Source organism: Apostichopus japonicus, chromosome 20 (genome assembly GCF_037975245.1).
Source record: "Apostichopus japonicus isolate 1M-3 chromosome 20, ASM3797524v1, whole genome shotgun sequence".
Classification (NCBI taxonomy): domain Eukaryota; kingdom Metazoa; phylum Echinodermata; class Holothuroidea; order Aspidochirotida; family Stichopodidae; genus Apostichopus; species Apostichopus japonicus.
In genome coordinates this window covers 27,205,381-27,228,480 of record NC_092580.1, presented here as the reverse complement: position 1 = coordinate 27,228,480, position 23,100 = coordinate 27,205,381, and the positions used below count along the sequence as shown (strand labels likewise).

Sequence of the window (23,100 nt, the reverse complement as noted above, 5' to 3'; positions counted from 1 at the left end):
GTGTGTGTAATATTCAGAGAAAATGTGAAAATATTCTTTATTGTGACGTTGACTTTTCATACCAAACGGATGACTGCGTTCAAAAGCTGAAGCAAAAACAAAAAACAAATATCAAACAGTGTAGTTTTAAATAATGAAATGAAAATGGATTTAATTACCTCTGTGTTAAGGGGCCTTCAAGTTAGAGAAAGATCAGTTTTATGTCATTCACTAAGCTTGGGCGTGAGTGACTTCACCGAATTAGTCAACAGTAAGACCATAATAACATTGTACACAATCACAGACTGATCAGGGACGTGAGTAATTGGGTTTGCCAAACAACACATATAAATTTGTCATATACAACACATGAAATATACAAAGGTATAAATAACTCCACAGAATATTCACAATTCACCACCTCCTCCCCCCCCCCCCACCCTCCCTTCCAGCGGGGCGAGTACGTGGATTTTAGAGGGGAAGCGGGTTGAAGGATCTGAATTTTGCCGGGTGTGGGAACATACGCACATGTGATTTATCGCTATCGTCTTAATGTAACCATGTCTATGGTTTGCGATATCTGTTAACATACATTGTCTCACATATTGAGACAACCGCCTTTTGGCTGAAACCGCATCTATCAATTCGTTTACATTTAGATTCCTCTTGAATGCGAATCGATGACTGATCGTTGATGGGAAAGTGCCTCAATTGCTCAGCAGACGGCTCGTCTGGTATCTATTTACCGAATCCTATAAGAGCCATACCGTGACATATCGCAGTGTTGATGTGTAAGAAGTTGTCTTCTGTTCAAGTGGCCATCCTCTTATTTCTCTTCCTATACTTTATCCATACGTCGATTTCCCGGCTTCAGCTTCATCCGGGACCCACGTCGAGTTGACTCCTCAGCACAACTACCCCCCCCCCACCCCTGCCCCGCACCATCGAAGACTGGTATTATCGCAAGTTTGAACTACCTAGACATATAACGGCGTGTAGATAGAGGTCTCCTTGTAAGATTCTCGTGTGTAGTGTGTTATCGTTGGAACTATGTATAAGAACTGCAACGCTAGGCGTAATTAATTACCTTTGATAGGTACATGGAAACCTCGAACTGAGCGATAATTAAAGACACAAGCAAGTAATTGAAACCCTGGAGGAATAAACATTTAAATAGTACCTAATGGAAAAAGTAAACATTAGCCATGCATTCGTGATATATTTGGTCAGTGTGGGAAATTTCTGAAATTCTGTGACAAGTGTTTACCACAGAGGAATCGAGGCACACAGAAAATATATGCAGCTGCGTATAAGGCACTCGATACTGTACATCTCCGACAGTGTGTGTGATGACACAGTGCCTTATGTTACCCGTGCGCTATAACAGCTAAGAGCTTTTCATCTTAGGTGATGGCGGGGTGAGAGACTTGAAGTAGAGTTATAATTGCGGAATGTCCTGTAGAACATGAAGAACATCTTTGCCCCCTTCTAACATTCACAAATCTTCACCCTCCTTCCACGCACATTCTGTATGTTTGGGAATACGCTGAAACCCCTACCCACGCACACTTTTGTTAGTCAAACTCACTATTTCTGTAATAACTTTTATTTATTTATTTATTTAGGTTCACAGTCTTGTTCAGGGCCAAGGCCCTCTGACACGACCTTACAACCCTGGTCATTGGTAACTTGACACACCCACACACCAAAGTGTGCACAATTCAATCAATCTCTCCTGGGGCACCACGGTGCACCAACCCATGCACGTGTCCCCCGGGGGACTTCCCATAGGGTGCAGTCACAAACCGGCGCACGCAACTATATTTACAAGTTACCTCGCAGGTCCCCATTTATACACCTGGGTGAAGAGAGGCAATGGAGATAAAGCGCCTTGCCCAAGGACACAACGCAATGATCTGGCCATGGCTCGAACCTGTAATCCTTAGATCACAAAATCCACTGCCTTAACCACTTGACCACAGCGTCCTCATCACCATCTTGGTGGTGGGGGAGGGGGTTGTAACAAAAGCGTTTATTATACCCCTCTTACCCTTTCCAGATGGTTGTGGCACTGTAACATAGCGAATATATAACAACGTTAACCAAAATAATGGAAGAAAGTTTGGGAAAAGCGAATTACAAGTTCGGAAAAAAAGTTACCCCGTCTCTTATCGGTATATCACTTCCAATGCGGTTTCTTTCTTGTTTTCTGGATCGTCGGATTGTCATATTTTGATTGTCTTTGATTTTGACTCATGTAAATATTCATGTTTCATATACCGAGAAAGCAAACCCACAATATCGAACAACTCAGTATTATGAACATCCTGTATTTGCTATGAATGTTTACCCCAATTACATTAGGACAAAAGTCAATAACCCTCTATGAATCAATATTGCATTAATTGTAGTTCTCCGCGTTTTAAATATCACACCGATTGTGTTGTGTTGAACTCTATATGGGAATACTATATGTACCATCCTAACAGGGTAAGACTGTCATAGGTACGCTTGATATTCTGCATTTAGGCTAGCAAAGCGTATCTACCTAAAGCCGCCATGCATGCAATCGTATGTGTGACCGTTTTACTTTCCTTGGGGGGGGGGGAGGGGGGGGGGGAGCTACATGGGACGCGTATGAAGTGCGGAGTGTACTGTGAAATTGGCCCTAATGGACGAAACTCCGGAAAAGAACGTCACTTTTGGGCGGATGCATGTGCGTGTAAATGTATGGAGTGGAGCCTTGGCAAGAAAAACCAATTGTCCTGATACATGACCCCGATGAATGAAACTTATAACAAAGGACCTGAATTGTGAGGAGCATCCGCCGGAGTAAAAGGGGCGCTCTTAGCTTCCTCAATCATGGCAAAACTATTTCAATTTGCATAAGGATGATATGTCCATTACAGAGTACACCTGATAATAACCGTGTATGGAATCGGGGAGCTGAAATGTACTTTGAAGCGATTGCCCTCATCCATTGTCAATTGTAAATTATGAATCAATTACAACATATGCATGATTAGAGTGTTTGATAAATGCAAGTGGGGGAGAATGAGGTGGCTGGCGGCCAGGTATCTCACCAGGCGAGTCGTTATTCTCACAAAATTACAAATTACAAGTTGATTATATGACAGCTGTACGGCCATCATCTTTCATGTCACTGAGAGAACTATGAGTTTTTAGGTAGCTTATATAACTATTCGACGGATGACGTAGTCCTTTTATTTGTGCAATATGGATGCTGTAAATTTGGTGAATAGCATTGAGACTGCTTGCAGGAAGACGTGCTGTAAGGGTGAATGATCCACGGTGCACAAACGAGGCCCAGAAACACCGCCAGACTTGATTGGAGCAAATACGAAGGACCGGCAGTTGCTCCTTGTGAAAAATATACTTTAATTCCTTATATATCATAACCATTGGACATGCAGATTGACGTGAACCCTAATTGGATATATTGGAGATACCGATTATAACCAGTTATACTAGTCTAAGAAAACAATATCGCCGAGTATACAAAGACGAAAAATGCCGTTCTGGGCCCAACTAATGATGTGGAGGTGAAAAGAATATTGTCCCCAAAGTATATGAGTCGGGAAAATTGATCTTTAGAATGGACCAATCTCAACCCAGAGGCACCTTTAATTGCGAAAAACGATCGACATTGAGAAGGCAACGGGGTGGGTGGGAAGTTTACGGGGAAGTAGACGTATGCCGAATCTCCAACATCAAGTGACCACATTGGGCACAATTGTCAATGAGGTACCATGTTCCACCCATGACCCTTTTATTAACCCATGTGTTAGAAAGAAGTTGCGATTCGTTGGAAAAGTTAATCCGTCGGGGTGTCGATGTGTCATATATAGATAAGAGACTGACATTGAGCGTATAGTATAGCCTTGAACGCGATGAGTATAGGATGAGATGAAACTTGTCAAGTAGACACAAAACAGACATTTGGACCCCAACCACTCCGAATTATGTTTTTACAAGTTGAACTGAGCTTTCTTTAATTATTGTATATACGGAAGTGTATAAGTGTGCGAAGTTTATGAGCAAGACGGCATGAAAGTGCTCATTGTACGGAGTTTATGAGCAAGACGGAATGAAAGTGCTCATTGTACGGAAGTGTATAAGTGTGCGAGTTTATGAGCAAGACGGCATGAAAGTTCTCGTGGGAGTCGGGGATTTTGGCGGTATGGGTTCATGTATGACAAGTAACCTTTCACATACTTTTATGTGCTTTATTGAACTACAGCATCCTTAAAAGATAAAGGCACGTCCGAGTATACTGTACTCAGTAAGAAGAGTCATTCACGTACACAACAAACCACCGAAGCAGCGGTGGTCGGAAGTATATACTGTCTCATATTTACGTCAGCTTTCCGTTTATCAGTTCCTGTTTTGAAATACATTGAAAGTTACATAATATGTCTATATAACAATATATATCTTTCAAAATGAGTACTGGCCGAGTGTCATGACCTTGATCCCGGAAATGGATGGATAGATTGTAGATGGGTATGTGGACAGTTAGAAGAACTGTCTGCGATGCGTCCTTTTGGATGACCTTTGAGTAAGAGCGTGTGTAGCTCAAGTTTGCTGAACAGAGGCATATATGAAATTATCACACTGCATGGAAGGTAATCAAACCCAATAATGGAGGGATGTCATTAATGACCAGAGGTTTGGAGCAACCGAATGGGCTTTGCACGGAGGGTATTCCAAGCAAGAAGCCGGTTACCATTCGACATGAAGCTCCCTGATTTCCGAGCATTTCCCTTCCATGAAAACAGATACTGAAGCCGCCGACCACAGAGTTTGGATATACCTAGATGTGCATGAACTTGCAAGCTCAAGTTTCACTGCACGCGTCGATCAAATGTGGTGAAGAACTTGCATAGGACTGAAAGATAATCCAACCAGACAGAGTGACACGCTGCTGTTGTTCAATGTTCACAACAACTTATCCTATGCTTATAGTTCATGACCTTTAGCGTTGTTACTGTGGTGCATTGTGTGGCGAAGTACTTTCTACAAATCTCATTTTACGAACGACACATACATGTATCATCCCTATAGTATATACTAACCAATAGCAGACAGATACCAATTATTGTGCATCATTCAAAGCTTATTCAAAACCCTACAGAGTACATGTGTTGTCTATTTATCTTGATGGAAAGTATCGGCAATAGGCTACCGTGCCACATTACGATTTCCGAATGATGATTTACTTATTGCTTTATGAAATGAAAATTGAACTATCAATTGCTATATATTTCCCCTATTGGAAGTATTCATATCCCTAGTGGCGTTGTTGATACTTCTTTTGAATTTAACCTGACAACAAAATCATCATTCTAAGACCCGAATAAGTTAACAAGAGTAATTTTTGTCCACATGTAGATATCTAATGATCGAAACTTCGTTCAACAAGCATTTAAAAAAAAATATTAAGCGATTCACATTACCACTGATATGATAGAAGGTTCAATTTGTTTATAGGCGTAGGATGGGCGATGTTCTTTGTTTTTACAAAGAAGTAATTCCAATAACCTTCTCACATGAGTCGTTCGGAAGGAAGTCATAGTACTACGTAAACCCATACTATAACTTCCTTACCTGGAAGTCCGCTACGGCTTATCACCGACTAACCGAAACATAAACCGTTCAAAAATACAAACAGATCTCACCAACAGGAAGATCCTAACCAACGGTAGATGCGATTAGACGAAATTTACACCGACATTTGATAGACTATCAACCGTTTTTTCCAAAAATGTTCCCCGGTGCTGTGTCTCTCGAATGCGTTCAAATTGATCATACAAAATCTTATCTATACTTCATTAAAGGGATTACGATGTTCTTGGATGTATTTTTTTTTATTAAAACAAAAATCGAAAGTCTCCATGAGTGACAAACAGCGACGGAGCTAGGAGTATACCATGGTCTAAATAATCATAACAACTTGAATATCTGTATACCGTAAAGTCTGTTCTACCAAATAGGCCCCATTACAAGGAACACAAACTTCGAAATGGACATAATTATCATCATCAATGTATCTCCACCAATTCCTTCTTATACTTCTTCTTCTCATGCTTCTTCTTTTTCAGTTTGGTTCATTTCAAATGTTGCATTTGGGTATGACCAGAGACAGACTGTGTTGGGGTATAAATTGCAATGAGCTCAGTAAGCAAAACCGACGGCGGATTGGCCTAAAACAGGCAGTGTGTTTGACGTCTCGGACGAAACCTTTTGCGAAGAAGAGGGAATCTGCGCCATGATTCGGCCCAGAATCGCACCAGTTCCGAGCCGGTATTCATTCACTTATTGAAACCAGTATAAATATATCATATTTATAAAAAGGAGTATAGGCCATATCCACCCTTGTTACATTCAAAGAATTGAATGTTACCGGAACAGACTACCTAACACAAATACTCTCCATAGTCATCCGATAACCTTTGTTTTAGGTTGAGTAAGTATTATTGTTAGGAGGTATCACAGGATGCTACCAAAACTCGATTCGAAATGTCCTTTCTATTTGTATATGCCTAATCCCACACTGAGTGTGTTTAAACTGACGACCATGCGTGGTTGTCGCAAGGATAAATCCTTGCTCACATTGACTCTGATGTGGTATTGCATATATACCTGTCACATGTCACACAAACTGTTTATGAAATTAAACATAATTCTCAACATTACGAGCGTTGGAATAATGAGTGAGTACAGCAATGGATATAGCAATGCACGTTTTGTCAACAGTAAGAGCCATAAATGTGGGGGAATTCCCCCAGTAATAGTTTCGGTCTCGCGGGGCCTAGTATTATTTTCGGTCTCGCGGACCTTCGGTCTCGAAGACCTTCGGTCTCGTGGCCAGTAACCATAAATGTGACTCATGTATAACACCAAACTGGTCGTCTTACTATAGTCTATGTACGAGGTTCGATACCGTTTGTCGGTATAAACCCAACATCCACCCAATCTCACGAGTGCATGTAAACTTGTCTTTCTCAAGGTCGATATGCGTCTCCTCTTCGATATCTTTACATAAACTTTTGACAGAAGAGGTTGATAGGGAGATAGAAGGGATTGATATAAGGGAATGACTAAAGGTTTCTTCCAGCAGTTTTATAGTACGTTAAAGTTTTGGGCAAATACCGATGAACTTTGAGGTTCGGCAATGTAAAGTCTACGACTTCCTTATAACGTGTCAGCTGGTTGGCTTTGTGCGTGTGTTGTGGTAAACTGCTGTTCCCGGGAATAATATTTTTAGTCTTGCATTTAAAAAGATGTTTCCGGAGCACAATTCCTTTCTGACGTACACTTTATGTGGTTCGGTATACCCACGTCACACAGAATGTTTTCTAGGATATACAGTCTAGAAAGTCCAATATCTGTGGTACTTTGGCTTCCCCAATCCAGACTAATAGTAAATCATGCGAGGTTTGTATCCATCTTGTCAAAGGCATATATGGAACCCAACAGTGTTTTACCGAGCTAAAAGTGTTCATTAGTGTCACCAAAGGAAACAATAATTTATTATGACTGCCGTTGACATACAGGATGTGAATGTATAGGATATGCTGCAGTTTGAAGTGTTGTGCAGACAGTTTTGCCCTGCTCATCTACAGCCATCTTCTTGTAGAAGGTGACACAGAGTTGTAAAAATCCTCTTTCGTCAGAGGCTATATATAGCCTAACTGAAATCAGGGAGCTCATGTCTCATTGTCGGAAGGTCACACCCTCCCCCCCCCCCACTCCCATTGCTACAAATACCGATAACTCCAAAACTGACATTACGGCTAAAATAATATGATACAGGATAGTAAAACCATACAGGACTACAAATTTGTTAACCCAGTTAGGACGCAGCGACATCGGATCCAAAGACCCTCGGAGCGAAAACCTACTTAGAGGTTTACGATCCCATTTATGTCTCGTTATGTGTTCAAGATGAAAACAGTCCCCTTTTCTTCCCCACTCCCACCCCTCCCTCCTCTACCCCACTCCCACCCCTCCCTCCTCTTTCCCACTCCCACCCTCCCTCCTCTACCAGTTTGAATACTCACAGAGGCACTGCTTGTCTAAGGATCAAAGCACAGGGGCAGAAATATCGGTAGGTCTTTTCATGTTTTACGAATTAGATTAACAGTTTGTGAGTAAACTAATTTAGAACCGAACTTGAATAGAGGGCGCAATGACGCGAGAATGGTCAGATCCGTAGTTAGAGATATACAGCTCTGTGTTTGGTCAGCGCCGTGGGATGTGAGTTTGGTCAGAGCTGGTAAAAATCTAACGGCTCTGAGTATGGCTATTAACAAATTACGGGTAATAGAGGGCGCAGTTCCAGAGCCGTATATAGAGATATGCGGCTCTGCTGAATTCACCATAAAAAGTTTTAAAAAAGAGGTTCCCGCAAAGAGGGAAAGTTCAGATGTCAAATCGTGCATTCTGAGGCATATGTTGACTATAAATCAGGGCAATAAATTTAATCTAAACGTGAAGTTGTGCTAATAAGTACTTTTGATTTTTTGTATGAGGTTCAAAAGATGGTTGGGGGGGGGGGGGGTTTGTACCACCCGAACCCCTGGATCCGCGCCTGATGTCGTTCTAGGTCTGGAGAAGTGGTCTAATTCTTCCCCGATTAAATGTAAAAATAATACCCTCAATTGAACGTTCCCCGCCACACCCTCATCCCAGACAATGGAGGCGGTACCATCTTCCCCATCCTTTGCACACGCCAATGATATCAGTCACTGCTGCAAACAAGCTTGTCATCGTGACATGACGTGAAATGTCAACCTTTGTATTATTGTCTAGGGGAGTTTAATGTTCTTTATGATGACTAGCCTGCGTTATGAATAGCACTGATCTATCTCCTGTGGGATATTGACTCTTAAATTCTTACAAGAACACATTGGCAAGATACTTGCTGTCACTGGATGTCGAACCGCTACCAACGTAACAACTCTACGTCACGTGGGCGCAGATTCGTTGCAATCGTATTTCACTATAATTGATCGAATACCACTGTGACACGATTCTAGGATTCCTATCGAATGCATCCTGTAGGGTGGAAAGGTCGGTGTTTGGGGAGGGAGGGGTGGGGAGGGGAAAAAACGGTATAGGTGAACCAGTGATTGTTAAATGTATCTCATGTTATCGCATCTCTGAAACTTGAAAGACTAAAATAAATTCTAGCTAAAGTTGAGTCTTTTAATTGTTCACTAATGAGATGGAAAAAGAAAAGAAATGGTTTCTAAAGTTACCACATCACGAGTTATTAATTTTGCGTTTATACCTCCCACTCGGGATCTATTGTGTCGTCAGACATATCACCACTTACAAATTTTCAATCTAAATCAGAGATACTTTGAGTCAATGATAATCGAATATGACATCAAGATGATGAGGTTATGAAATCGATGACCGGGAACTTAACTAGAACTGTGCTAAACCTTTCTATAGGCGTAGTAGGAGTACGAATATTGAATAACATGACTACCGGAATAAGGAACGGTAAAGTGCAGCTGACCTGGGACAACTGGAACACTAAGGACGGCGTTGGAGGGAAGTGGGAGAGAAAGAGAAGGGGAGGGGGAGGGGGAGCTAAACGGTTAGGGAGGGGTACGGATAAGAATATTACAAATGACTGAGGGTCTCCTTCGATTAAGTATTCATTCAAGAATGCCGACTTGCTAGGCGCCTATATTCACGCCATCAACAATAGTCTCAGTTTATGCCTCACCCATCACCTCACCTCACTCCACCCGCCCCCCCCCCACAAAATACACTAAACAACACTAAATGAATTGCCAGGTGCTATCGCAAATCGTAACGCAAAAGAAATAATGATGAAGTTCCCAGTCACGGTCAGTCATCTATATAAAGGGCGTCTCAGCACGTGACTAATTACCACATGTAAGGAATCTGGATGGCTATGCCATTTGTTTCAAAGGGTGTGTACTGCATGCCGAGGGTTTCTTCTGGAGATTTGTATACCCTTGCTTCTGCCTCGACAAGAAAGGCAGACCTAAAACTCCCAAAATGCCAGATGATGACATTTAAGGTGTCAATCTGCGGTAAGATGGAATAATGGGCATGGAAACAATTGCGCAAGAGGCGACGTCTGAATAGGTGGCGCTATTAACCAACAACTTTGCTATCACGGACAACGATATGCTGAGACGCGAGAACTCTTTCCTCAAATGATACACGTGCATGATTTCGTAACACAATTATAACGGAGGAGTACATTACAAAGGTACATGACGTTACATGACGCATAACATGCCATACTCATGGCACCATAATGTATTAGTATTGAGGTGTCCAAGGGATCGTTTCATTTGGTGAAATTTAGAGTGTCGGTTCAAATACAGCTACAAATTCATCATGATGTAGCACGAAACTTATCGTCGAAGATTATATTACGTTAAAGGGTGTGAAGACTCGCGCACAAAGAAACGTCTAATGCCGGTAATCTGACCTAGTTTCGAATGAGGTGTAACAGAAGTGTTAGACACCACCATCGATCCCAGAAAATACACACACAGCTTGCTACCGTCGGTAATTAGACACTAGTGTACAGTCAGTACATACAGCTGCGGTCAATACCCACAGCACAGTGTACCAACGATACAGCGATGGACATCTCAGGTCCAGCTAAAGATAACAAGGTATCACATTTCATTACTGTCTGCATTTTGTAGCGACAAGAGAAAAATTTCACTTTTAAGCAACGGAAAGTTTCGGGCGAGTCTTCAATGCCTTCAATGCCAAAGTTTCATACTCTTAGTCCTCACATAACTTATCAGAAGGAGTAATATCCCCCCCCCCCCACTTCCCGCCCCACCAATATTTTTGCAGGTAATGGAAATTAAAGAAACTCACACAATATAAACTGTGTACTTGTACCCCTTTACCCCCTCCGCTAAACCGATGTCCTTTTTCCTTAAATCTAAAACTTGGACACGCCCTTCGATGTTTGTTTACATCATGCACAGATTCAACTTTGGAACTTTAGGCACGAATAGAACATACCAACGCCGAAGAAAAGAGGGTGGGGAGGCGGGGGGACACGTAACGTCATGCATAAGTATCCTCGCAATTGATCCAAAACTGATATTCATACTCGTTATAATGATAACGTTTTAATCACTACTATAAATGTGTAGATTTATATTTATTAAAAGATATTATATGGCACCTATACTGGTGACTACATGTGTGAAAGTTGTTCGCACGTGGGCGGATCACATTTGGAATGCCAAAAAAAAAAAAAAAGTTTAAATCGATCCATCGTCCTGCTGGGCGAACAGGTAAAAAAAAAAAGAGTAACATTAATGCTTAAGTTATGGGTACCCTTCACATAAATATATATAGTGAGCCATGGATATGTTATAGTAGACTAAGGTGACAATGTTCCATAACACAGCGTTAATATATATGCGGTTTCGTATAGCAATACATATACGTACTTGACGCACATGGTTAAATATGGCTGAATAGTACGTGGTGGTATAGATATGTGGTATGTACGGTATGCCAACGATGCTGGAATGTGTCTACGGATAAAAAGACGTGCCCCGCTCAAACGAAGAAGAAAGAAATAATTCCAAAATGATAAATACAGATTGTAGGTTCAAACAATTGCTACGATATATCATGCATAGGAATCAAGATGTAAGATTTTAAATAAAGATAAAATATAAACCAAAATTATAGAAATAGTTGTATCGTGTTCTAGAGTATTATACTCACAAAGAAAAATGTAGAAATCCGTTAGGATCCTAAAGAAAGGTCGCTTTAATCCGTCCCACGGAGGTATATTCCTCAATGCTACAGTCGGAGCGGCTGATCCGAATGAGAGTGGCCGGGACAAAATGAAACCGAGAACACAATTGAGCACAAAAAGCACCTACTCTCCAATGAGCCGCACTGCTTCGTCAGTAGACAAAACACAGCTAACAGAATTCACGGAGCCGTATGTCACAAGCGGGTTTTCAACGGATGCCTACACAGGGGGCGACTAAGGATTCCGTGGAATCTCCGACTCGTCAAGTTTAGCAAATGACCGAACGGCGCCCCGCATAGGTCAGGTCGAAGACGTCACTCTCATGAATTATGTATCAGGAGAATCTACTATAACGGTGGCTTGCTGTCTAATTGTGGGTATGGCAAATGCATATACTTTTGTGAAACGACATGCTGATGATCGGTTACGGATAAAACGAGATAGCCGATTGGTCGTTACTGTAGAAGGGTACTGTATATGGACCAATAGCAGAACGCCAATTAGTAACTTTGCTTATAGGTACATACAGATGATTGTGAGGAGAGACACAGTTGTCATAGGTATATCATTTATCAGTTTTCACTGTTCGATGATGTCATAGATGAAGGGAATAACTGTATGACATCATTGGTTATTTCAGATCGTTTTCGTCACATCTTGAATAAGTTTAGGTGACAATCGTTAACAACCAAACGTCAAAACATTACGGTCCTTCATCGATCAGTCCTTCTTTTTAGTACGATCATGAACTACCGTCTGGTGTTCATAGCAATGCTTGAAAAGAGGCCTCCGTGTGAGGTTGTGTACCATGTATCCATATATAGAGCATGCAGACAAGCAAAACATTCAATTACGGGATGAAAATAAAACGATCAGCAAATAGAAAGGACAAACATGAAATGTCCCGAAAAAAAGTTAATGTAAAATTACAATCAATACTGGTATGACTAGTCATTGTGACGTCATCTCCGTCATCAAAAGTGGAAGTAGGGTCTTAAAGTAATGTAGGAGGTAACCAAACTTCATCTGTATGGATGGTATACAGTCAGGAATCGTATCATTAATTATACCTGGGAAATTATGAATAACTATTCAAAATGTCTGTCTCACTCTCAAATTTGTCGCAGCAAAAAGGTTAATCGTTTACTTATTTATTTGCTAACAAAACAGTCCGTTGCTAAGATATCTGGAGTTTATCGGAAGTGTGATTACTTTAATACAATTATTATCTTATGATAAATGTAACATTTGCTAAGAACATAAAAGAGGGTGCACATATTTAAAACACCAACCTTACTCTATAAGCGACTTTCTACCATTAGGACATAACATTCCACAATCCTATAATACAATAATGCGCATGCTCACATTATGCAGCTTTATGGGCAAACTAGACCAGCAGGCATTTCGACTAACCCATGAGAGAAAAACACATTCAACGTAATTGACAGAGACAAAAATGTCATATGCATAACACTACTTTAAATAAGTCTTTAACATGACAACAAGCGCAAAATGAAGATTTTGAGCATATGCACTTTACCGTGGTTTAAAAAGCTCTATTGATTGGAAATTTTGAAAATATATGTATGACGGTATATGAATTTAAGAAAGGGTTTACATCTTCGAGTTATAAGAGTAAATATTGAATATTGGTGTCGGTGTGCCTTGCGTGTGTATATAATTGAGAGCGAACCACTGAATGAAAAACACCTTTTGAAGAATGTATAATATCAAAGAATGGCAAGAAAAATGACAGATGATAACTTTAATGACAGCTTTGAAGAAAAGAAATGACATCCCATTTTAAGCAATGTGTACCAAACACCTCTTCCTTTACCTGCACAAAAATGCAAGATGATAGCATTGTTTATATATATATATATATATATATATATAAATATATATAAATATATATATATAAATATATATATATATATATATTTATAACTTTAATAATGTCACAGAACTACCTTCTTTAACGATATAAAGTGTATAGATAAAGAAGCATAAAAGTATACTCGCAAACCGTCGCCTCTGCTTCAAAATGGCCGCTTGTTGATACAATGAAAACATCAAAATGAACGTGTTTTTTTTTTATATTTTATAGTAGACAGTTATAACTGCGATTGTGTACATGTATGCGTAGTACGACGGTAGGCTATATGTTGTATTGAAGTTACAATGTTATACGGTAATTGGTGTTTATATACATGATAGTGAATGTTCATTATAGGTCTATTTTGTTTTGATGAATCAGAACACTTAGCATGGATGGTGAGCAGGCTCTGCACAAGTTTAGTGTCAATATACTTGGATGCATGCACTGCAAGATGTTTGTATAGTACCGCACTACCTTTAAGAAGCCTCAAATGTATCCTCTCGACACACAATCAGCTTTTAAATATGGTCATTTTGCGAGAAATGAGAGTGGCAGAGCTTCTTCACGCCATACGCTCATTCAATGAAGCGAAAAGTGAAACAAATGACTGTGCTGTTGAACAATATCCACAGTTCTTTCGGGTTGAATGACGTCATTCCTTTTTACCCAATCGATGCGAAAAATCAAGCCAGCGTGATGATGTTTTTTGCGACGATTGTTTTACCATATCCATGATCCTTTGAAATGTGAGATATATATCATTTGTGACGATAATTGCATGAAATTTATATGATGTATTTTCTTTTCATATAATGTTTAACCATATTTTCACTTATTTGGAAGTATATAAGATGGAATGTCTGTAATTCGCATGATTAAGAAGTGACATATATTTCACGAGACATTTACACACAAACATAATAAAACATATTTACCGACTTACCAACTTTGCGGTGCGTGTTTGCATTTTCTACAAGAAATAACATCAAATATTATACAGGTGAAACAAATTGTGATAACGTTTGGTGTGAAATACCGTTACTTAACAATACTATACGAAACCAATATAGGAAGGGAACAAACTTGTTGACCTTTACGAATGACTATTTACAAACTACAAAGAAAGACAACGAAGAATTTACACACATGAAATCGAAATTGTGTTAAAACATTGCATAAGATAAGGATATTATTTGACTTGAAAAAGATATTATTATGTTACTATATAGGCCTAGAATTTTATAATTTAGCCGTTTGCTAAAAACAACAAGTAGTATGAAATCTACTGCAGACTAAAGTTATTGTTATCAATGACATTTACTTGAATTACAGCACACATGCCTTGCTGTGTTGGATATTTTTTTAAGAGCAGCCCAAGAAATAATTCCTGATATTAAGAATTAAAACGGGCCTCGTAAGGTACGGAAACGTTTGATTTTTATTTTTTTATATTGTTATTATTAATATTTGTTGTGGACTGACGATTGCTACTCGACCTTAATCTTGCGTGTAGTGTATACATGTCTCTTCTTTTACTGGCAATTTTTTTTGTCATTTTGCCAGTGAACCGCCTGAATTTTGAGACTTTCTATCAACATCAAATAATGGGAATATATATAATCTTTTAAAAACAAAGGAAACTCGATTTTTTTTTTTTTTTTTTGAACCTGAGCAGTATACCACTAATTTGTTTGATTAAGTTAAAAGCGTTTGGCGAACTATGACGTCACCATTTATGTCTAGACAAAACATGACCATTCATGGTTACACTGCACACTATAGGCTGACCACGCTATTTGAACGATGTACTGTTTCGTGCAATCAGTGACCACGACGGCATTCCAAAGGAGATCTGTCAGGTAATTATCGGAATGTATCTCTACGCGCAAATAGTAAACGTTTAATGTTTCACCGGGGAATGTAACATCGAGAGAGTTCTAAAGCAGTTCTGCGAAATAATTACTGTATATGAATTACATAAGAAACTATGTGAGTCAGAGTTTTATTGATAATTAACTTTCCCGAGTATGAAAAGCATGTCAACAGAAAAAAAAGCGTCGCAAAGTTCGATCGTTATTCTTTTTTTTCTCTCTTTTGTCTTCCTAAAAGATCGTTTACGCGTTGCGTGGGCATGACTTCATCTACTCAAGATGAACTAATGCAATCCCGCTGTAGATTAATCGTCTAAAATGCTTGCGGTTTGTTTTCGTTTATCTGCGGTACATGCTGAAGTAACGCTCGCCTTATCTGAGCCATCTAAGGGAAACATTCACTATCGGGAAAGAATAATATCAAGGTTCGAAGAAGAGGAGGAGGGGCAGACGGCTTCAAGCTGATAAACACAAACTTACAGAGGAACGCTGTTGTAAAGAAGTATTAAACGTAGCGTATAAGTGTTGTTATAATAGTCATGCGGCGGCTCTGATGTAATCCTTTGATACAAAACAGCATTTCATATATGCTTCGAGCAACGTCCCATCATGAGTCACGAAGTTTAAGACAAATGATAACTAATCGTATATCCATTTTGACATTTTGTTTAAGATTTAATCAAAGAATGCCCTGGCGGCTCGAGTTTCATATATTTTATATCTTAACTAAAGCTCTGCCACTACAATATCCGTTTGTACAATATTACAGCTAATATATATATATATATGTATATATATATATATATATATATATATATATATATATGTATATATATATATATATATATATATATATATATATATATATATATATATATATATATATATACTTTTGTCCCCCCCCCCCCATCATTTTAATCGTTGGAGGGGCCCACTGAATCCTCTTCACCTAGTATTGACGCCCTTGCATGTGTCGTGCTTTTCACATAAATGTATTACATTAACTTTGAAAATGATCCCTGTACACATGGGTAAGCCGATGTCAGAATCTTTGTTATGAAATAATATCATTTATTTCTTTAAGTTTAGTCAACCCCCCCCCCCTTCCCTTGAAGTTTCCTTTCTACTCCCGGTGTAATTAAAACCATACTTTGAGACAAAATGACACTGATACCTTGGGGATCAAAGAGTTGCCGAATCTTAAAATTCACAATATCTAAACAAACATGATCGAAAACGTGAAATGTATTTGACATGTATACTACGGTTACCTTGATCATAGACAGGAATGCTCTGTTTATTTATATGCACCCATGTAATATTGCATTAGAGTACATTCTTTATTGTCACCTTTTATGTATGTGCGTCATCAACGCTCCATTTGAGACGTTAATATATGTTGTAGTCACCTGGACAAGAGCAAGTGAAATACGTGTAAGCACGCTTTGTTTGTATCGTCTATATATTTAATCTGTCCACTACGCGGTGTCACAATTGGAACCAATCAGAAGAGCGTTGTCACTCACGTGATACGTTTAACCGACTCGCCGAATGTGAATGTCTGTAGCATGTATAACACATCTCATCACCCCACAAATGTATATCCAATACGAACCTTTCATATTTATAAAAACGAGTGAGTAAAACGAGCAAACGCTTCGAATATCAGTTTCAATGAATTCATATACTTCTTATAAAATATAGTTTCGAAAAACGCAGTCTCCTACTTTTTACTGAAGTTGTCGAATTTCGACGGCCGTGACAAATTGTAGAAGTGAAATAGCTTCATTGCTTCAAATTGAAAACTATGTGCCCAGGTTTATGTTGCTAGTCACTGTGCAGTTCCGTATCATGAGCTTGCAGGATCGAAGCGAAGAGGAAAGGAGTGGGAGTAGGCGTGGATGGGCCATGGATGTGGGTGGGCGGGTTTGGGGGAGGGGGAAGAAGGCCCAAGAGGAGGAAAAGGCACAGTGCACACGCCGTAGCAGAATTGTATACTTCCAAGTGCATGTAAGAACGAGTACACATGTCACTGTTTATTAAAGCTATGCATTAAAATCTATTTTCTTTTCATGTACAGTATATCGTTCGGAGATTATAAAAATCGTAAACAGTGCACATATAGTATAAGACTAGATTGGGTGAAGTCATGAAATGCTGTCGCCAAAGAGAAATTGTGACGTAAGACAAGAATGACCTCTTATCGACAGTTGTGTCATCGACGTTTATTAACCTTTAAAGATTGTCTCTCTGCATTAATTAGTTCCTCTGATAATCAGATACATGTATAACCTAGGCTACAATTTCAAAGTCAATACCGTACATTTCTTCATTTTAAGGATAAACTGTGTTTTTGTGTGTTGGTATATATGTGTTTGTGTGATTTTACGAACGCTTGCTGGTGGTGACATGCAAACGAAGATTAGTCATTGGTTATGATAGTTTTATTAATTTTACATAGCCTCTATCATATAGTAATTATTCATACAATTTTATAATTGTAATATTGTTATAAGAAAGATAACAAACATATTACACTTGATTTCACGCAAAGAGAAAATTTTCAACCTTCATTATTTGAAAGAAAGTGAGACATTAAAGCCAGTATAAATGTAATGCGGCTAATATTAAATACATAAAAAAAACTTGATCAAAATCAACCAAAAATCCATCTTTTAGTGTACACTGTTTCTTCGCAAGGCAGTGCAAAGTAAATTAATAGAGAGACGAGCTTGTTACAGTCAGTTGTTTGTGTCTTGATATTGCTTACTGCACCCTAACTATAGATTGTTATAAGTAGGTATCAGTTCTGCTACATCTGACACTACACGTAATAACTCCTAATTGACTAATGTCTGACGAGAGAGTTAATTTACTGGTAGAGGAGATCTAAATGCAGGTCTGCAATTACTCTGTTTATCAGGAATGCAGCTAATCTATCGCGCCCGTAAGAAGAGGCTTACAGCTGTTGACGACGGGGAGATTACGAAGACTCTAGTTGGTATCATCAACGGGGACGATTGAGGCGAACTAAAGTGCGGAGGGAGTCGATGAAAAAAGTTATATCTTTTGACATTTCAGCCAATGGATTTTATAAAAAAAATTACAATTTGAAACCATGGTTCATTGGGGTCAACATAATATATTAGTTAACCACAACCACCAAAAAGTATTGGTTATAAGTTTGCGGTGCAGCTTTATAAAAAAAAACATGTGAACTATATTTTACAAAATGTGTAAAACATAAGTACCCGTGATTTAAACGAATGACACAAATTCATATTTGGAGACAAGAAGGTTTACATCAAGCTAATATATTTTACAAAGGTTTAAAGATATAGCATAAGTGACGGTTTAACTTAACATAATTAAGCCAATATTCCTATAAAAAAAAACGGGCACAAAGTAGTCTCATGGAAAAATATTTGTCTATAATTAAAAGACTCGCAATATTATAAGCCTTGCAGATACAGCTGTGCGATAATTATGACGTACATTTTTTACGAGTGTCACACTAGACAATTGGTAGTAAAGTAGGTGTTAAAGTTTGCAAAATGCTGTCATTTATTTCCTTTCCTATATTTTTTTAGAATATTATTAGGCTTATTTCTTATTGCACGGTCTTATTGGTCCTGGTTTGCTTGTGTCAGCGATCATAAAACAGTGTTATATTATTTCATTTTATTTTTAATTTTCTTCCTATAAACAAAGATTTCCATTTCACCAACAATCCAACTTATCGTCAATTCGCACTCAGTTTACGTCTTGGTATATACTATATACTGCATCACGGCTTCATGTGCAACACGAGTGAGGACGAAACGGGGTCGTGAACCAACAGTCCTTAACGACTCCATAGCCTGTCCTCAATCGTCAAACATGTTCCCGACATACCGTACAAATATTGTAAGGTGGAATCTATCACATATATAGACCTATGACATGCCTTATAGTTTGTTATTAATGTGTCTGTGACATGATGTTAAAGATACCTTACAACAACGAAAACAGCTGATATACCGTCGTGACCCTCCACACTATACAGCCGTTGTAGGAGGTAACATTTTGTATCATCAATATGAAAATAATATGCCCCTTTAACTATATGTAATAACGGCTGCGTCCCAATGGGGATTCAGTTATGTACACACATGCTTGTGCTATCGTACCCTGAAAGTAACGCTCGTGGTATACTATGTATTATCGTGCAATCGAAGCAGCGATACAGCGACTGTCTGCCGATAACGTTTACCGGTGAACTCGGGCAGTAATAAACCGACAAGCCTCGATAGAATGTTCTCCTTCCCACACTCAACCCGAGACTACTAATGGGGAACCAAATTTGGTCATCGTAAGCTGGGCAGAGTAATCTCGGAGAGCCTTGTGGTGGTATAGCGAATGAAGGGGCGTCTAAAAAACACTCAAGGATCCCTGGAAGATGAGTTTATCATCGCAATGCAATGTGTGGATTGCTACGTTGGCGAGTGATCTCACACTGAGTAGCCTAGAGTTATACACTGGGATATCATTAAAGTCTTGACAAGTTTCCTTTGAACTTGCATTGGGTGATCGGAGGGGGGGGGGGGGGGTTGAAGTATTAGAGGCGAAAGTAATGATAAAGCCTTTAAATTATGAGCTGTTATGTAGTATATATATCTAGATAAAGACTTACATATATACATACACGGGTGGTATAATTTATAACAAAATGACACGTGTCCGTACATCCTAATTGGAAACATCTTGCAAAATTGAGATGTAACTTTTGTTATTGTTATTCTGTGGATCATTGTAACTAAGTGTTACTACTGTATTGCCTTATGTTGAATACAGGGGAATCATTACATGTGTAGTCTACCGTATATGACGGATACGCCAATGCTAAACACCGGCATGTATAGGTATGTTGGTATTAATGGACAAAACGGGACAAAAACAAATCAGTTTGTTTATATAACAGTGTATTTTATTGTACGTGCAGAGTTAGCAAGTGTGTACCATGTTTAGAAATTGTGTAGGTTTATATGATTATGTAAGGACATAACAAAGTGAATTAGGCCGTAAAAGTCCCAATAGATTTAATCTGCATGGTTTTCATAGAAATTCACTTAGGCTCAGTATTCATATATTTGGCAACATATCTATAATGGCCTACGGATGGACACAGAATGAAAATAATTGATTTATACGACTTAATCAGACACATAATATCGTTAAACTTAATACAAAGTGTCAATCAGAAAGCTTTCAGTGTTAAGTGGGATTATAATACGAAACAATGTTCAATCTTTCTCTGGGCATGAAAGCACATCGAGTAGGCGTATATTTAGATAGCAATGGTCGGCTATAGGGACAAGTATTTCACCGTCCCACCTTCATGAAGTACTCATTAAAGTATGGTATATTATTACACTATTCTATATCCCATACTTCCCCGATCCACCTTATTAATCCCCCCCCCCGGCATCTCCCACTCCAACTCCTCTCTCTCTTGCAGTATGGTTATAGGTTATTGGTGTGTCTAATTTGATTTTTTTTCAGGCTGACTTGTAGTACGAGTACAGCGGCACGAGTACAAGTGTTAATAGAATCCCCTTGGAGTGAGTACCATTACAAGACTAAGTGTGAAAACCAGTACTTAATTTTGCACTAGTAGCAGTGTCTATACTAGATTCCAAAATGTCCTGAGTACAAGTTCGTGTACAAATCCACGAGGACTAGTGCAGGCAGCTTTACTAGAATACGGAGTACGAATACGGACTTAATATAAGTCTGTTTTCGGGAATATTAATGAAGATACAACTGTGCTTCTCCCCCCCCCCTCCCCCAAGAGACAAGCAGACATTTGTCGTTCAAGATAAGAGAGGGCGGTATTTAACAAAATCATGCAAACCATGAACCGGCCAGTGTATAGTTCCTTAGAAAGTACCAGCCCGATTCGTGTTTGCAAAGTATGTCACAAGTACACCTGCTAGGAAACGATGTTAAGCTTTTGATGCTGGACTTAGTGTAGGCAAGTGTCTTGAAAAGAGTCTTGAACAGAAAAAGGTTTTCAAGATTTATGAACTCAAGGCTATGTGCATACAAATAAACGCGCACATCCAAAGCACACCTTTCACGCGACTGCTTGATTAAACCATGTCCTATATAGCGCTGCATGAAACCCTTGGTCACATTACGCAATATCATTACAATACGTAACGCACGTGCGCTGAATTGATGTCAGAGAATATAACACTCACAGATTCCCAGGTTGGGCACAATCTTGTCTTAGCCGAGGCTAAGGGTTAATAAAGGCACAGGGTTAATAAATCCACTATGGGAAGTTACATATATTCTAGGTGATGACAATAATGCTACTATGCACTCATAATGTGTGATCTTATTGCAGTAGGTGGAAGAAAGTTTGATCGAAAACGAAATACTGTGGCTCCAAGATAGTACTTGTTGTGTTTATCTTTCATTGACCTCACATCCCCTCTAGTTACAGTTAATATGCAGAATTGACGATGTCCATAATGTACATCACATTTGCTGGAGTAATCTGTCATCTGTATACACATTAACATATATCATCATCACAATTGACTACAAGGTGTGGCGGTGTGGATCGGCACCCTATACTTCCGTACGCCATGCACCCTATACGAAGTCAATGTGTGCGGTAACATGGAAAGCCGTTCTAGTATCTATTCCGGTTATTTTAATTATCTGAAAAAATTGTGGGTTATTTTCGTACATCTGAAATTCTAATTGAGATATATGAAATAATGAAATTGATTTCAAGATATCTAAAATTGAGTTTAAAGATATCTGAAATGTATTTCAATTTTCAATATTATTAAATTGAACAAATCTGATATTCTATTTAGAAATATGAAATTCAGAAATCAGAATCATGATATGTTTATCTATACAAGTTCTAACGGTGCATGGTTCTGACGCTTAACCGTAAAACTATGAAATCAACCTTCCTACAGTCTATAGTAAATGGTTAGTATACGACAATGCACAAACGCGGCCTCTTTGAACTTTACATTATCTTCCAGGGTTTGTAAAGCTCAATATACGGTCTTTCGTTACGATTAAAAACCCAGTGCACAGATTGTTCAATATTATGCTAAACAATGGATCTCCCTGTGAAAACATGGTTCCATGTACACGATAAATATAACCTGAAAGGTAAACCTTAAATAACGCCGTAAATATGACTTTAGCTAAGCGTCACCTCCAATATTTGCAATTAACACTTCAAAACAAAGGCATATGGAATACAACTGAGAAACCCCGTTGATTATTTAACCTGATTGTGAACTTTATTCGCACTTAGGACTATAGGCCTACTTCTATAATAATGTTTTGGGAAAGTAACTAGTTAAGCTGACTATAATTGTAAGGGAATGTTGGTAAGACTGCTAAAGTATTGTCTCTATGGGTAAATACACCTGGGTACATTAAGGAAGTAAGATACTAAGCTAGGAAAAACACTCCACTAAGGTTACAACCTACCCCCTCCCCAACTCCCTCTCCCCGTTTCGCGCGACACACACGGTGTA

The 23,100-nt window shown here is 38.9% G+C and overlaps 1 protein-coding gene across 5 annotated transcripts in view; it reads right to left on the bottom strand.

Annotated features, from left to right (window-relative positions):
• Positions 1 to 23,100, bottom strand: part of LOC139962155 (filamin-A-like) — a 110,631-nt gene that overhangs the window by 68,121 nt on the left and 19,410 nt on the right. For 3 of the 5 annotated variants that reach the window (XM_071962103.1, XM_071962106.1, XM_071962108.1), the window contains exon 2: positions 14,617 to 14,643. The exons of 1 other annotated variant lie outside the window; for it this stretch is intronic. In XM_071962103.1, coding sequence (XP_071818204.1) covers positions 14,617 to 14,643 — 27 coding nt within the window. Of the gene's footprint in view, positions 1 to 11,757; positions 11,998 to 14,616; positions 14,644 to 23,100 lie in introns of those variants that run through there. One more of the 5 variants, XM_071962105.1, reaches the window with a different exon arrangement.